The 18,347-nt window shown below is 34.4% G+C and overlaps 1 protein-coding gene across 1 annotated transcript in view; it reads right to left on the reverse strand.

The window, feature by feature from the left end:
* SLCO6A1 (solute carrier organic anion transporter family member 6A1) overlaps positions 1-18,347 on the reverse strand; it is a 96,700-nt gene that overhangs the window by 66,280 nt on the left and 12,073 nt on the right. Inside the window, exons 2-3 of the mRNA XM_082380429.1 lie at positions 17,191-17,451; positions 12,697-12,893 (exon numbers count right to left, since the gene is read on the reverse strand). Coding sequence (XP_082236555.1) covers positions 12,697-12,893; positions 17,191-17,451 — 458 coding nt within the window. The remainder of the gene's footprint in view (positions 1-12,696; positions 12,894-17,190; positions 17,452-18,347) is intronic.

Here is an 18,347-nt window from a genome sequence, read left to right on the forward strand (position 1 = left end):
TCTCTCCAACCTATCATTCTATCACTCTCCCCACCAAGTAACTATGCTCCAACACAAAGGTCTTCTCTAAACTAAACATACCCAAATCTTTGCTTCCTCAAGGTCTTTCCACATGTGTACCTTGTGCTTGGAATTTTCTTAACGACCATTCTTCACATGGTTAACTCCTTCTCATGCTTTAGGTTCCTCCATTTAAAGGCTCCCTGTTCAGTGAAGCCTTCTTTACCCCTCATCTAAAACAGGTTTCACACAATTTTCTCTACTCAGTTGTTAATCAGTTGTTTTTAATCTGTGGGTTTTTTTTTTAAATCTGAGACCCATAAGTTCCATAAAGGCATGGATATTAGTTACTAGTTTATCTTTAATACTGTTGGGCTGCACCCCACAAGCCTATAAGGCCAGTGCCTGCCCAGCTTTAAGACTGAAGAAAGAGCCTGGAGTCAGTGACAGAGACATCAATGGTTTAATGGATGGGGGAGCTTACATGTCTGAGGCAAGGTCCTGGAGCAACATCTCATCGTGTGCAGCAGACCAGCAGACAAGACATGGTAGCAGGCTTTGCTGGGGGGTGCGGGGGTGGGGAGGAGGGGCGGGGACTGCCAGTTATAGGGGGAGTCAGGTTGGCTCACCAGGTTACCATGGAAACTAGCAGAGCGGCATGCCCCTCACCACCCCTTTGATAAGAACAATCACTAGCTGGGCCTGGGGCAAGTGTGTAGAAAGGTCAGTCAGGTGAGTAGGGTTTAGGTGAAGCAGGCACTGGTAGAGCACAGGAATGTACAGAGAGCCAGAGAACAGCCACCTTGAGTGGCCTGACCATACAAATACCAAACACAGTGACACTACACAATTAAAAAGAGATGAATAAGAAAAACTAAAATAACAATCCGTTATATTGTACTACTATGCACCAGGCACTGTTCTAAGTGCCTTACATCTATTAATATGTTTAATTCTAAGTATGTATATAAGATATGCACTACTATTACCATTATTTTATAGAAGAGCAACTAAGGCACATAAATGTCCCCAAAACTATTTAAGAACCATTTTAAATGGTGGGTTCAACAACTGTTAACTTGTAATCATTTAAAAATTAGATGGGTATGGTTCTATCAGGTTGTAACAAAAAAAATAGTTTAACTTTTTAAAAGAGTAACAAGTTATTCCATTTAAATTACACACCAATTTGTACTTGATAAATGAAAATGAGAATTTCTCAAATTATTGTTTATATAAAGTCCAGGTGGGCTCAAAGCAAGGAAACTTCATTTTGACTACTGTTTTGCTCTTGGCCACTTCGTGGCAGTGTGTTAGGAATATCACAAGGTGATTTATGGTTTTTGTAACCTTCCTTCGTCCTAGGACAGGCACCTATCAGAAACTAAGTTTATAAGCCAACGACATATGCAGAACCTGCTCTGTAATTGTGCTTTCAGAATTAGGGTAAGTAGAAAAATCTTTGATAAATCAGTGATTTTCAAAGTGTAATCCTAATTTCCAGAGTTTTGAAATGGTTGTTGACAATTTTGCCAGTTTCAATTACTATTTTTTGGAGCTTAAGAATTTCTAAGCTCCTCACTCTGACATTCTGGAAGTCCCTTCTAATAAACTTTTAAAAAGATTAAGATATCTTCTAGTTACCCACCCAGACAGGTGTTAGTCAGAAGTCTAAGACTGTTAACTGGACATTATATTATTTTGTATCCTAATACTAGCAATCAAAGCACTCTGTTTCCAAGAAAGAAATATTGGAATTGGCTTGTTTTTGTTTCTTGCCTGGCAATAATTTAAAAAAAAAAAAATCATGTTTAAATTTTCTGAAAAGTGTATTTTAACAATTGTATTTTAATTTTTAACAATGTGAAAAAGTTATACCCAATTTATTTCAGTAGTTAAAATATACACACGAAATATTTTGTAAAAATTAGAATTAAATAAAAATCTGAATGAAATATAATCCATTACTGGGAAGAGTTCATGATTTGATAAAAAATAAACACTTTTGTGTTTGAATGAAAACAAGTAAACAAAATTTCTGATTTTATACAACAAATCTATTCATTTTAAGAAGAATTAAACTAATATAATAAAAAGTACTATCTGTACACATCCAATATATACATTTATATGATATGATATTTTGAACAAACATCTATGAAAGCATTAAGGAGAGAGAAACTCATTTTGCCCAGGAATGTAAGGTAAGATTTGACAAAGTGGTTTTCTCAAATGGAGAAGAGAGAGAAGAACATTTGAAGTAGAGAGACTTGCATCTACAAAGGTAGATAATTATAAAAGTACCCAATATGTCCAGGAAAGAGCAAGTGGGGGAGATAGGGATAAAATTCTGAGATGAGGTAGGAAAATTCAGTTGATGGTATTGTGAAGGGTCTTCAAAGTTCCACTGAAAGAGTGTGAAATTCACCTGCCAAGTACTGTGGAAAATGACTTGATAAAAACCTACATGTGAGAAACACAGTTCTTCAGACAACATAAAGGATGAAGCTATGAATAGGAGAAGTGGTTAAATTGGTTAAATTGAATATAGAATCACTATTTAGAAGTTGGGTTTTTTTAACCCCACTATGTCTGTACTGTAGGCTGTGTTTCTCACCCAGAAAATGAAGAGTTCTTCTCCATTTGATACTGAGATGAGATTATTTTCCACAAAATAAGATGTTCATTAGTTTTGCTGCTTTGACTGGTGGGTCCATAGAAGCAAAACTCAGTCATAACCTGTGAGAAGGGCTGACAGGACCTTTATCTGGGTAAGGTCCTATAGGTCATTCTGAAATAAAGATAAACATTTCTAAATGAAAAAAAAAAAAAAAGTTGTTTTTGAAAAGATTTGTTAACTTCTAAAGTTCTTTTCTAAGTTATTTAAATATAGTAAAAAGATAATGTTAATACCTGTCATCTTTTTTTAAAATTTATTTATTTAATTTATTTACTTTTGGCTGCGTTGGGTCTTCTTTGTGGTGAGTGGGTTTCTCATTGCGGTGGCTTCTCTTGTTGCAGAGCCCAGGCTCTAAGCCCAAGGGCTTCAGTAGTTGTGGCTCGCGGGCTCTAAAGCACAGTCTCAGTGGTTGTGGTGCATGGGCTTAGTTGCCCCGCGGCATGTGGGATCTTCCCGGACCAGGGATCGAACCCGTGTCCTCTGCATTGGCAGGTGGATTCTTAACCACTGTGCCACCAGGGAAGCCCCCTCTGTTATCTTATTAAATGGGTTATTTATTTATGCAGGGAGAAAATAAACTCAATATAATATAAAAGTCAAATTAAAAGCAATAGAAGAAAGAAAAATACTTGGTACCAGTCTTTGACACTAATCAAGTTCTTGGTGATGCCACTTAGGTGAAATGGGTCCTATTTTCCATTACCTATAAAATGAGTAGGTTAATTAAGACTTCAAAAGTTCCACTCAGATTTAAGCTGAACACTTTATAGTTATTTTCTTAAATCCACTACAAAAGAATTGTAAATATTAATTTAATTTGCTTGTTTATGTAAAATATTTTACTTTACCCCAAAAGTAGCAAATAAATCCTTGATACTAGCTGCAAATTCCTGATCTTTTGTTTGATCTCTGTCCAGCAAATGAGGCTGTTTATGTTCTCCGGCTTTTATCCTCGCTGTGCCTGTACGTTAACAAGTAAAAGAATCTTATGACATGTTCAAATAACTAAAACACATATTATAAACATACATACACATCCCAATACACCCAGTTCGTCTTGAAATGGCAAGTGAGCTGTTTTTGAACATGCTAAAGTCAATCTAACTAAAAGGCACATTCTTCTAAAATAGTGCTGTCCTAAAGAACATTCTGTGATAAGGAAAATTTCCCATATCTGTACTCTCCAATACTGTAGCCATTAGCTGTACTGTGGCTGTTAAATACTTGAAATGTAGCTCTTATGACTGAGTAAATGTATTTTTAATTTAATTTAAAACTTAAATAGCCACATATGGTGACTACAGTATTTGACAGCATAGCCCTAAAATATAAAAGCACAAACTTTGATATTACTAAAAATATTTTGTGCCAATGAAATGTACTACCATTAGGAGAGTATTTGATTTCTCTAACGTTACATGTATATTTTAGTGTTTCCAAAAGAATTTTAATAGTTATTACTCTATCTTATAACAATTCTGTGGGGTAACACATGCCTTAAATCATGATAGGTAAATAGGTTTAAATATGCTTCTTTCTTTAAGAAAACTTCTGAATTTTAGATATAAAGCATTTTTAAAGAGGAATGACAAGAAGCAAAGAATATGTACTAATGAAAGTCTGGTACATAAATAAAATAATACTTGGCTACATGCGGCTTTATTTGTTCAAATAATACTAGCACATGTCACTGTATGTCCATGACAGAATGAAATGTACACAGAAAGAAATGCAGTTCAGCCATATTCTGAGAATTGGTAGGGATGAAGAATATACTGTCCTTTAATTTAATGAATTATATTTTTATAGTCACCTCGAATACCGTGTGGAAAGCATGAAAATGGTATTAATGTAGACCATGCAATCACTGCAATAATAACAAAATGAATCCACCAACTCTGCTGCCAGCGTTCATTATCATCACTGTCTTCAACACTTTAATAGAGAAAATGAAAATTTTCAACTTTGTATATTTTATTACAAACAAAGCCATGATTAAGCAGAGAAAGAAAGAGCATTTTCTGTTAATTTGTTGTTTTGCTGAAATTGAGTGGTTGTAAGCTCTCCAATTATGTGGTTCTCTTTTATCCTGCAGGATACTAAATTTTTTCCTTTCCCCACTTTTCCCCTGTCCATTCAGGTGGCGAAGAGTAATTCTTTGTTCCTTTTTAACTTGTTTCTCCAACAGAAGCTATGCATTTAGAAGACTATCACTCTAAATCTCATCTCTTTTTTGAAATCATTCCTGCCCCTTTAAATCATGTGCCCAATTCTTTAGGACAAGCCTGGCCCTTTAAGTTGCACAACTAACACTTTATCTGGGTATGTGACCCTTTAAATCACATATACTTGGTAGTCTTTTTCTTATATTCCCTTCTCTGAACTCTCAGATTGAGTGTGTATTACCCGTCTAGTGATCATACCTAATCACGCTTTGATAGAACTTTGTCTTCTGTCTTCCCTGTGGTTTTTCTTGGTCGGCCTTTGCAAACTACAAAGCCTTGCAGTGGGCAGGGTGAGATGGAAATGTGAAGGATCCTCTGCTGGGATTTGTTGATTTTTCCCTTTTTACTCACAGTTGTTTTGCAGTTTCAACATTCTTTGTCTTCAGTAATGCTCAGGCCATAATTTTGTGGGGGATTTTCTCAGCTGTGACATTATTTTGTATCAATGTAATGGTATTAGGAAGTGGGGCCTTTGGGAGGTGATTAGGTCATGAGGGTAGAGTCTGCATGAATGTGATTAATGACCCCAGATAGACTTCTTGCCCCTTCATCCATGTAAGGACACAGGGAGAAGCAAGGACACCAGGAAGCAAGATCTCACCAGACACTGAATTTGCCAGCACCTTGATCTTGGACTTCCTAGCATATAGAACTGCAAGAAGTAAATTTCTGTTTTTGTAAGCCCAGTGTATAATACTTCTGTTACAGCTGCCCAAATGGACTAAGATAGTACAGAAGAAAAATTCCTGCCTAGGATAAGTATCTTTCCCTATAAAGACAAATCTCTATGTTAAAAGAGGGCCAACCTAATAACAAAGTAATCAACCTGATGACAGCTTGTCTCCCAATGAACGTGTCGTATCGGGAATTCAGGGTTGACCTCTACTACTGATGAACTGGATGCTCAGCAGTAGTACTACTCATACCCTAGTAAATATTCTTGTTGAGAGATTGTCCTTAGTGTGAAGAAGTCCATGTTACTGCACTCATGCAAAGCCACCATTACTGTCACCATGGCCACTTTTCACATGAGCTTATTGAGGAAGAATTAGGGTGATTAGAAAAAAAGAGAGAGGCTGGCTAACATTAACAGGATGGGTCATCTTGTCCAGCTGATTAAAGAGCCTCTTCCAAAGTACATACCCTTTTCATTTGCCAGTTCTAAGAGTTTCATCCACATATTCTCCTGGCTACCTATTTTTTTTTTATCTTGTTCTAAGTCCTTGGCTACCCAACCATAAATTAGTATAAATTTATACCTCAGGCCATCCCTCCTTCTATGCTAAGTGGACAACCAGCCTGAAGTTCTACTCACTAGAATGATCTCCTGATTTCAAGGCCACTGTTGAGTGGAGTTGTAATATAGTGGCTATCCCCTTTCTCATCTCAATGAGAGAACTTAATATTCACACAATTAAATGTTTCCTTTTCCCTGGGAATATTTTCTACTATTGTTAAAAGAAGCCATATGACCCAGAACTCTTAAAATAACTTCTGTCCCTCCAGTGATTAAATGCTACAACTATTTAATTTCCTAGTCTTGCCGTCCCTGGACTTAATCCCATCCTACAACCTATGATCATTTTAGTAACTATCTTTAATTTACTCCCAGCAAGGAGGTTATCTGTGCATACAAATATACAACCTAGTTCTGGAATCCTAAAGCTACTTCTGATACTATTTTTAGTATCAGTCAGAATACTGATAGGAAACAGATGGTATACTCATCTGAGATAATTTGAAGAGAGAGGGACAAGAAGACTATTTCCAGTGATGTCGGCAGAGTTTAGAAAAATGAACAGGGTACAGCACAAAATTATGGGGTCAGCAGTACAGTAGCAAACGGTTATGACAAGCCTTAATGTCAAGTGGAACAGTGCTTAATAAATGGAAAAAGAAGCCTCAAAGGAGGCGTCGTCTTTAGAATAGGGATACAGCCAATCTGGGTACAACCCCTGCAGAAACTGGAAGGATAATACCCTAGCCTTAATTTGCTCCTGCCCTCTCATTTGCCAGTGCCTCTCATTGGCCAAATCCAACTGAAATCCAGAGTTCAAGGGATTATGTTGAGGCTCTCAATATAGCCTTCTGGGGAAGAAAAGAGACTAGAGAAGGTTTTAGAAAGGTGGAAGTGAATTTAGAGAATCAAAAAAAATACATCCAACACATATTCTCTGATACTTTATCTGCCCACCCACCCTGCCCCTTCCAGCTACCAAAACTTCACTATGGCTAGGTAAGAACCCAGATGAGCTGGCAGGGGAGCTAGGAGGAGAGCTTCCACATACTAACTGTAGCAATAAATAACTATGGAAATAGTTGGCAAGTTGGCAATAAATAAGAGGAGCTAGTTGGCTTCTGTACCTCAGTTTTAATTAGTTCTACATTTATATAAAACCAGAGTTTCAGAAATGGAGGGTGGACCTTTCTGTTTTCTTGTAGTGGTACATTTTTATCTCCTTCATTAACTCCATTATCTTAATGAAAGAACTAAAAAAGGCAATAAGTCACTTATAGTACCACTTCCCAATACATAATTAAATATAACTTTAAAAATACATATTTAGGGACTTCCCTGGTAGCGCAGTGGTTAAGAATCCACCCACCAATGCAGGGGACATGGATTCGAGCCCTGGTCCAGGAAGATCTCACATGCCGCGGTGCAGCTAAGCCCGTGCGCCACAACTACTGAGCCTGTGCTCTAGAGCTCGCGAGCCACAACTACTGAGCCCGCGTGCCTAGAGCCTGTGCTCCGCAACAAGAGAAGCCACCACAATGAGAAGCTTGCTCACCGCAACAAAGAGTAGCCCCCGCTCACCGCAACTAGAGAAAGCCGGCGTGCAGCAATGAAGACCCAACGCAGTCAAAAATAAATAAATAAATTAATTAATTAATTTTTAAAAATACATATTTATATAGCAGAAAGAAGGAAATAGTAAAGACTAGAGAAGAAATAAATGAAATATAGAATGGAAAAACAATAGGGAAAATCAATTAAATTAAGAGTTGATTTTTTTAAAAAAATCAACAAAATTGACAAACCTTTAGCTAGACCAAGAAAAAGACTCAAATAACAAAAATCAGAAATGAAAGAGAAGATATTACAACTGATGTCACAGAAATAAGAAAGGATCATAAGAAACTACTATGAACAATTTTATGCCAACAAGTTGGATCACCTAGAATAAATGGAAAAATTTCTAGAGACATATAACCTATGAAGACTGAATCATAAAAATATAAAATATCTAAACAGACACAGAACCAATAAGGAGAGCAAATCAATAATCAAAAACCTCCCAACAAAGAAAATCCCAGGACCAAATGGCTTCACTGGAGAGTACCACCAAACACTTAAAGACGAATTAATACCAATCCTTCTCAAACTTTTCCAAAAAAATTAAGAGGAAAGAATACTTCCAAACTCATTCCATGAGGTCAGCATTACCCTGAAAACAAAATCAGACAAAGATACTACAAGAAAATTACACACTAATATCCCTGATGAATAACGATGAAAATTCATCAACAAAATACTAGCAAACCAAATTCAACGACATATTAAGAGAATCATACATCATAACCAAGTGAGATTTATTCTGGAATACAATAATGGTTCAACATATGAAAATCAGTTAATGTGATTTACCCCATTAACAGAATGAAGGACAAAAGCACATGATCATCTCGATGCAGAAAAAGTATTCAACAAAATTTAGCACCCTTTCATTGTAAAAACACTCAAGAAACTGATAATAGAAGGAAATTACCCCAACATAATAACAGCCATATATGAAAAGCCCACTGCTAACACTGAACTCAATGGTGAAAAACTGAAAGCTCTCCCTCTAATATCTGGAACAAGGCAAAGACACCTACCTATTTTTACCACTTCTATTCAACATAGTACTGGATATTCTAGCCAGAACAATCAGGCAAGAGAAAGAAATAAAAGGCATCCATATTGGAAAGGAAGAGGTAAAATTATCCTGTTTGCAGATGACATGATCTTCTATTTAGAAAATGCTAAAGACTCCAAAGAAAAAAACTGTTAGAACTAATAAATGAATTCAGCAAAGTTGCAGGATACAGCATCAACACAAAAATCAAGTGTGTTTCTATACACTAACAATGAGCAGCATGTAAGGCAAAGACTTGTACACTGAAAACTCCAAAACATTGCTGAAGGAGTTAAAGAAGATACAAATAAATGGAAAGACCTACATGCTCATGGATTTGAAGACTGAATATTGTTAAAATGCCCTTAATACCCAAAGTGGTCTACAGATTCAATGCAATCCCTATCAAAACCTCAACAGAATGTTTTGCAGAAATAGAAAAATAATCCTAAAATTTCATATGGAATCTCAAAAGATCCCAAATAGTCAAAACAATCCCAAGAAAGAAAAATAAAGACAGAGGCTTCACACCTCCTGATTTCAAAATATATTACAAAGCTATAGTAATCAGAACAGTATGGTACTGATATAAAAACAGATATATGGAACAATGGAAGAGAATAGAGATCCCAGAAATATATTCTCATAAATATGGACAAATAATCTTTTACAAGGATGAAACGAATACACAACAGGGAAAGGATAATCTTTTCAATAAATGGTGCTGGAAAAACTGGATATTCATGTGCAAAAGAATGAAGTTGGACCCTTTCCTTATAATATATACAAAAATAACTCAAAATGGATTAAAGATCTAAACATAAAACCTGCAACAATAAAGCTCCCAGAAGACAACATACAAAGAAAGCTTCATGACATTGGATTTGGCAATTATTTTTTGATATGACACCAAAAGCACAGGCAACAAAAAAAATTAGAGAAATGGGACTACATCAAACTTAAAAACTGTACAGCAAAGGAAACAATCAACAGAGTGAACAGAAAAACTATAGAATGGGAGAAAATATTGGCAAACCATGTATCTGGAGTAGGGCTAATATCCAGAATATAGAAAGAACTGCCTCAACTCAACAAAAACAAAAATCTGATTTTAAAAATATGCAATGGACTTGAATAGATATTTCTTCAAAGAAGATGTATGAATGGCCCACAAGTATGTGATAGGATGCTCAACATCACTAATCATCAGGGAAATGAAAATCAAAACCACAATGAGATATCACCTCATACATACCTATTAGGATGGCTGTTTAAAAAAAACCAATATGAAAGTTCCTCAAAAAAATTAAAAACAGAAATACCATACAATCTAACAATTCTGGGTATATATTCCAAAAATATTGAAAATAGAGTCTCAAAGAGATATTTGTACACCTATGTTAATTGTAGCATTATTCACAATAGCCAAGAAGAGGTTGAAGTAACCTAAAGGTCAACTGACAGATGAATAGATAAAGAAAATGTGGTTTATACATACAATGAAATATTATTTAGCTTTAAAACAGACGGAAATACTGTTATATGTTACAACATGGATGAGCCTTGAAGACATTATGCTAAGTGAAATAAGCCAGTCATAAAAAGACAATTACTTCATGATTCCACTTATATGAGGTGTCTAAAGTAGTCAAACTCTTAGAAACAGAAAGTAGAAGAATCACTGCCAGGGCTGGGGGAAAGGGGGAAATGGCAAGTTGTTGTATAATGGATATAAAGTTTCCGTTTTGCAAGACGAAAAATTTCTAGAGATACGTTACACAACAATATGCATATAGTTAACATTACTGTATCATACACTTAAAAATGGTTAGGATGGTAAATTTTACATTATGTGTTTTATACCACAATTAAAAAAAAAACTATATGTGGAAATAGTAGTATGGTTGTCATTATAAGTTGTTTTTTGAATTATATTTCAAACAGCAAAGATAAAATGTGTATTTTAGATATATTTATATGTATGCATATGTGCATATCAGTCACATTTACATATTTTAAAAATACAGTTATTACAAATTAAATATATATTTATAAGCTACAGTATCTATCCAATAAATATTTTATACAATGTAAAACAGAAAAAAAAGAGAAAATAAAAACAGCCTACCTTTTCTCAAAAGTACTGTTCACAGAGGCCTTAATTAAGGGTGCTCCTATTGCATACCCCAAAGCATATCCAAGTATTCCTGCAGCTTCCACAAGGCCTATAAAATGGATACTGAACATCAAACAACTAAATAACCCAACTTTGTTGTAAAAAGATAAAAATTATCTCACTGCAATGGATTATTTCTGAAAGCTTCATGGAATATTCTATTAGTCTCCAAAGAAACACAACCAATAGCATATTGAGAGAGAAACAGAGAGACAGAGACAGAGACAGAGAGTTAGAGAGGGAGGCAGAGATTTTAAGGAAGTGGTTCATGAAATTGTAGGGCTGGCAAATTCAAATTTGTAGGGCAGGCTGGCAGGCTGGAAATCCAGGTAAGAGTTAATGTTATAGTCTTGAGTCCATAATTAAGTCTTAAATCTACAGGGCAGGCCAGCAGCATGGGAAAACTCAGGCAGAGTTTCTACACTGTAGTCTGGAGACAGCATTGCTTCTTCTTTGGGAAACCTCAGTCTGTTCTGAAAGCCTTTAACTGATTGGATGAGGCTCACCCATATTATGAAGGGTAATCTGCTTGATTCAAAGTCTACTGATTGTAAATATTAGTCACATCTAAAAATTATCACAGAAACATCTAGACTGGTGTTTGACCAAACAACTGGTTGCCATAACCTAGCCAAGCTGACACATAAAATTTATCATCATACATATTATTCAATGCACATATTAGAAAAACTCAGATAATTTTGTAATTCACTGTACCTTATTTAATCTATATATTAATGCAATATAAATAAATATACGTATATTTAATACAAATTCAACGGATCTTATTTCAGTTTAATTTGTGGTACTAAAGCAAGATGATACTCTAACATAAACATCACCTTTGAATCCTTCACTTTAGCTGCCAGGGTGGCAGGAGGTAGCAATAAAGTAAGCTACTCGCTGTAGTGTATACATGTGTTTTAACTGCTATTCAGTAGAACCATAAGTAAAACAAACAGATTTGTTGCCACCATCAGCCAACGGTAATGAATGGCTGCAATTATTTTCTAAAAACAAACATAAATATAAATATTATCTATTTTAGTTTATTGACATGACTTTCCTTACCTCTGGTGGAAAAATTATTATTTTAGTGAAAAATGTTATTTTTTGTTAAGTCACCTTCACAATAAGTATGTAAAAACAACTTTAAATATTTTTCCAAAAATGATAGTTAGATAACCCTGTATAAGAAGATGACATACCAGGACCAGAAGCTATTACAATATAAAGAGGTACAGATTACTGTACCCCAGGGCTACTTATTGTGTGATACACTAGCATGAAATATTATAAAGAGAGGATACTACACTGTAGTTAATTAAATAGCACATCACTCCTCTCCTTGATAGGATGAATGAGATTATGTTTTCATTAACTTCAAAATATCAAAGCTCCCCCAAACGATTGTGTCAATGTACGTAAAGAGCTTAGTACAGTAATGATTATTTCAGGACCACACTGAATCTTGCTCTAAGGAAGCATAAACAATGTTTCTATTCCCTTATGGACATTATGGCAGCAACATCCCACTATATCCTTGATCTTAGCCGAAAGGCCGAGAAGTGATACCCCACTATATCCTTAAAGTTAAAACATACAACTACTCGAGCAATTTAATCTGGTAATTTGAGATTTTTTTTCCTAGCGAAATGAACCGCAGCCTAAATAGGTTGATAGGATGAAAATATATAAAAATCATATTAGAAGGGGAAATAACTTGCCTAGATAAATACCAGCTGAGTGTGTGGCAACGCTGTTATAAATAAAGGTTATTCCAAGGACATAAAGAGGTATAGCTGCTATTCCCTGCACACTCTGCCCAAGGATGAAGAAAGTCATATATTTTGATCGGAATGATAATGAAGCTTTCTTGCAAGCCTTGACCATCTTCATTTCTTGGCAAATATCTTTTGAAAAGATAATTATATTTTTGTTAAACGAGTCAAAAGTTAAACATACAACAAATATGCAGCATCTTCTATGAAATGTTTTACCTTTTATAAGCTATTTCCACCATTATGCTTTTATTTTAGTTAACACTCATTTATATTGAATGTAGTAGTTCTATAATCAATCATGTTCTCAGAAAAAAAGCAACGATAAAAGAAAATTTGTGGGAATACTGGAAAATATGCGCATATTATATCCAAATATAAATGTGTATGCATGATTATACGTATATATTACTTATGTGTGCATAAGTATATATATACATATATGTATATATGTATATACACACACATACACACATATTCCTCTTAAATTTAGCATCTGGTACCCCTGAGTTTTGACGCCAGGGTAAAAGTATTTCTAATGTCCTAAATTATCTGAATTACTAAAGATTACCTTCTGAGTTTAGTTCTAGATCCACTTCTTCAGCAATCTTCACATTAACTTTGTGTCACTAAATAGTTTCCCATTTTAGACCCACTAACTTCTAGAATACAGGTGCATAAAGACAAGGCATTATACAATAAAAATTTCTCTCTGTTAGAGTTACTCATTATATGGTAATGTACTAGATTTTAAATTCCCTTTAGGTGACAGTGTATTCCTTATGCTTTTTCAAATTCACATGGTTGTAAATCAATAGTAAATAAATGTTTGTTGGAATTACATTTGTCATTAGATTGGTAGATCCAGGTAATGCTAATTAGATCATTCTGACTGTGTCTATTTTGATTGGAATTTAACAAATGCTCTTAAAATATTAGTGGAAAACTGGTAATAGTATAGATTGCAAAATAGTACACAAATGGAAATTTTCAGGTGGTTCAGTATCCACAGAGAATGAAACTTGATCCCACGTCAAATGGGAGGAGGTCTCTAGAATTGTGATCCAAAATACTGATGATTCAATTTTACATAGACATATTAACTTGTGGTGATATCAGTATCAATCTGATATTTCCAACACCCTAGCTTCTTAGTTCCTTGAACTCCTCTCCGTTCATGTACTTGTATTCCACTTACCCTAGCTACTCATTTTAAACTTTCGGAAACAAAAACTACAAACCTTCCCTAATTGTAAGCATCCTACACTCAAACTCTCTCTATTTTTCCAGATCACTCCTTCCAGTAACCCAGTTGCTACAATCCTTAAAACTCACCAGGACCTATAATCAATCCATTGATCCTGCTCCTTTTCACTATCTCAATGTCCCCTTCATCTCCTTACTTCTCTCATTATCATCTTAACACTTTTAAATCCTTTGTTCTCTTTCATATCATGCAATCCCTTAGTAAAACTTCAGCCCTGGTCAAATTAAACTCTTCTCCCTACTCTACACCTACGCTTTCAAAGTTGAATGAGGCTGTAGGGAAACACACAACGATGCAAATCTCACTTTGAATGAATGATTATTAAACTCAGGTAGGTCCTTCACCCTCCTGATAATCAAGTACATCCCTAATCTACTACTCTTGTCTCCTTCTAGAAAAAAAACATTCAACTTGTTTCCCTTCTCCTAAGGATCATGGTCCTGAGATTCCTGCTGCCCAACATCTGAAAACAAATGTCTTCTACCAGTAGGATAAAACTAAGCTTTTAGTGCCCTTCTTGAAATTATAGTCCAAACAAGGGATTTTTTAAAGTGAAGAAGGGCACTTGGATCTTGGGACTCTCAGCCTTCAGAGCGGTGAGAAATAAATTTCTGTTTTTTAAACCACCCAGTCTATGATATTTTTGTTATAGCAGCCCAAACTAACTAAGACACGAGGAAAATCAAAAATCTTTGTTGTGAATTATAGAAGGGAACTGAAAAAAAGATCAGGGGAATGGATCCATTTGAAAGTATAACTGAGGTTGAAAGTAACAAATTCACTGTGGGACTAAGCTGCCCTCTTGTGTGATTTTTCTCTAAAACACTCATCAGCAGCCCAGGTATAGATACAAAAGAAAGGTATACGGTTGGATCAAAAGTTTTCCAGACCAGGAACAAGAAAGGACAATGGGACAGAGAGCTTAGTATAATGATTAGAGTATATCTGAAATATTCTAACATGTCATATTAAGGAACATAAAAGAAGCTACAAATGAAAGAAAGTAACAACAAGGAGAATCTGATAAAGGGAGAAAGTAGACGTCAATACACTAAAGGTTCCAATGAAAGGAAAGAACTGATGTTTCTTTATATAACTGAACATATAACTGATGTTATATGAGTGAGTTAGAAGAATCAGTGGATATAATCAGACAGTGAGATAACAGATATTTAGGAAGTTCTTAGTAACGTGACAGTGCACTGCAACCATGGATATGTTGGGTGTTCAATTATATGAAGAGATTAGAAACTAAAGATCAGAGTGTGATACAACTGTTTGCATGAACTAGAGGAGAAAATTGGTTTTAACTTCTCAAGGATTTGGTTTACTATGATTTCTACATGTTAGTTGATGCATAGGGACTTAAGACCAATTTGTCATTAGTACAGAAAACTGAGATGGGGTAGAGGGGGCAGAGAAAGGGAGTGTAAGGTGGTGATAAATGGACTGCTCCAAGGTTCAGGCCAGTCATACAGGAAGATGAGTATGGCAGGTAACTAGGGAAAATAGAGAATAGAATAGGAGAGATATTCAGAAAAGAATAAGAGAAGGATCCCCCCCCCAAAAAAGGATGAAAGAAGAAAATACAGAAATTAAAAATATATACATACATAAACTGAAGTGCGTACATAGAGTAGAAAATTAGTTATGTAAGAACTAAACTTTTCAACAAAATGAGTGAAATATCTGCATAGATGGGTGTATGAAATAAGCACTTCTACCTGCAAAGACCATTTATTTACTTTATTTCTGCTTCTCTAACAACAAGCATAGGGTTACCCAGTAAATACACTGAATGGTTGTTGTTAGATAAATTACGTGTTCCTAATCACAAGCAGAAAATAAAATATGCAGAATCTAGACACTATAAAGACAACACAAAGGAAGAAAGACTGTACTATTTCTACTCTCATTACTCCTGAGTACTCATCAAGCAGCATTTTTAATGTCTCAAGCAGTGCTTCCTAACTTTTCACCCTTTCTGACCAGAACAGGGTTAAGGGAAGAATAGGAGTAAAGTGTTATCCATTCCCTTCTTCCCATAAGTCATCTTCTAATTCAATTAGCTGTCCATTATACAAATATAATAAATATATTACAAATATATTCTACAAATTAATAAATGTATTTATTCTACATATAGTCTACAAATATAATAAAGATTATAAATATGTGAATATTATATATTTCATAAATTATATGATATATATCATATACATATCAGTATATTATTTATAATATGAATTACATAGTATATATTGCTAAATATCTTAATATATTATATAAATTATATTTAATATGAACTATTTTTATGTATATTGTAAACACACAGCATAAACACACATCACAAACATACTTTTAAACATCATAAACATGTATATACACACATACATACATATAGAGACATCCTCATGCCTTTTCCATCATTTCTTGCTAAAGCCCAGTTTAAAGTTTCCAAAACTGGTAAATGCATTCCAACACTCTTATAAGCCTATACATAACAAGAAAGTCCCTGACACAAAAGTGTCAGAAATAGTGCTATGAACTTCAAATAGCCTTTTTATCTACTGGGAGTAGCAAAAAATTGTGGAATAAATCAAAAAAAAAAACAATGAAGAAAGCAAAGAAGCCTCTAATCTTTCCAGATTCGAAGTCCTGTGTCAAAGGGCAGCACCCATTTTGAAATGGCAGAAGTAGCTAGAAAAGTTCTGACTTTTTGTGTGTGTCTGTGTAAGTTTGGTTATCTTTGTCGTTGTACTTGTGTATATGTGTGTTGAGGTCAAAATAAAGGGATCAATTTAAGTATACTGTGGAAGACATAAATCAAAAGATTTATAATATATATGAAAATTGATAAAAGAAAACCAATTTCACAAAATAATTATCCCAAATATTATCCCAAATATCATCCAAAATATTCTTTCATCTTACTAGGCCCATCTCTTAGATGAAAGGGTATATGATCATGAGAAGATGGGAGAATGACATACATGTTACCAGGGAGCTACCATTAGTTAGCTTAATAAACTTGATCATATAAATAGATATAGATGAATGAATGTACAGACAGATAAATATCACAGTCTATTTTAAGTTCCTAGAGCCAATGGTTTAAATGAATAATGATTTGATGTATGATAGTATCTTTTAAAACCTTACCTTCAGTTTCTACCATCATTTTATAATTTCCACCACTAAAGTATGGAAAAGCAAATAAAAGTGATCCAGATCCTACTAAAAAGGAGGAAACTGTAATCCATCCTGGTATGTTTCCTTTCCCTCCATAATATGCTATAAACACTACTACCAGGCAAGATGAAATATCATAGGTCAATGACAACACTAAATTCTCAGTGGTTTTCAGATGATTCTCCTTCTGAAAATTGTCAGTGCTCAGATCTACAAGACCAAACACAATACCTAAAATGTAAAAAGAAAAAAAGAAAGCAATAATATGCATTAAATTATCTTTCTAAAGACAAAATAGGTCATCATTATAATCACTGAAAAACAAAACAATTTGCAATGACTTAAGTTTATTTTACATTACTCTGAATGTTTAAGATCTATAAATACATAATAATTCTTTTTCTAAAACACTAATAGGTCTTAACCTCTATGAAATATTTGCTAATTGAATTTTTGTAACTATTTTTAAACTATATGAGTAATATACTGAAGAATATGCTCTTTTTAATCATCTCAGTACTGATCTTTATTTTAATTATGATGTTTCAATTATTAAAAAATGAATAAATAACAATCTAATGAATATTTGTTTATCTCCCATCCAGAATAGGAAATAAAACATTATCAAAATAGTTGAAACCCAACATGCATTCCCTAAACACATTCTTCTCTCTCACTCTATAACCCATATCCAATATTTGGAGTTTACCATTTCTGAGCCGTTTTAACACTATTTTTGACAACGTATATATACATCCTTTAACAATATAGAGTATAATTTGTCATGTTCTTGAATAGTAAGTAAATGGTATCATATATGTGTATTTCTATAACTCAGCATCCAACTGGGAAAAATAAACATACTGAATATTTGAAACAGAAAGAAATTGGTATCAGTGTTGGTTACAAAAGTAATACATTTGTTGGAGTGAAAAGAAAAAATAGCTACTAATCAAAACTCATGATATAAATGCCACTAAAGTTGCTGGAGTAGTGACAGCTACTGCTGCTGCTACTGCTGTTGGAACTGCAATCACTACCTCTTTGTAGGAAGCCAGGACCCACACACCTATTAATGCTATGAAATTTAGCTATCTCATAGTCACCTGCTGTTTCTGCTGCTCTTG

Source organism: Balaenoptera borealis, assembly GCF_965194805.1.
Source record: "Balaenoptera borealis genome assembly, chromosome: 2".
NCBI classification, from domain to species: Eukaryota; Metazoa; Chordata; class Mammalia; order Artiodactyla; family Balaenopteridae; genus Balaenoptera; species Balaenoptera borealis.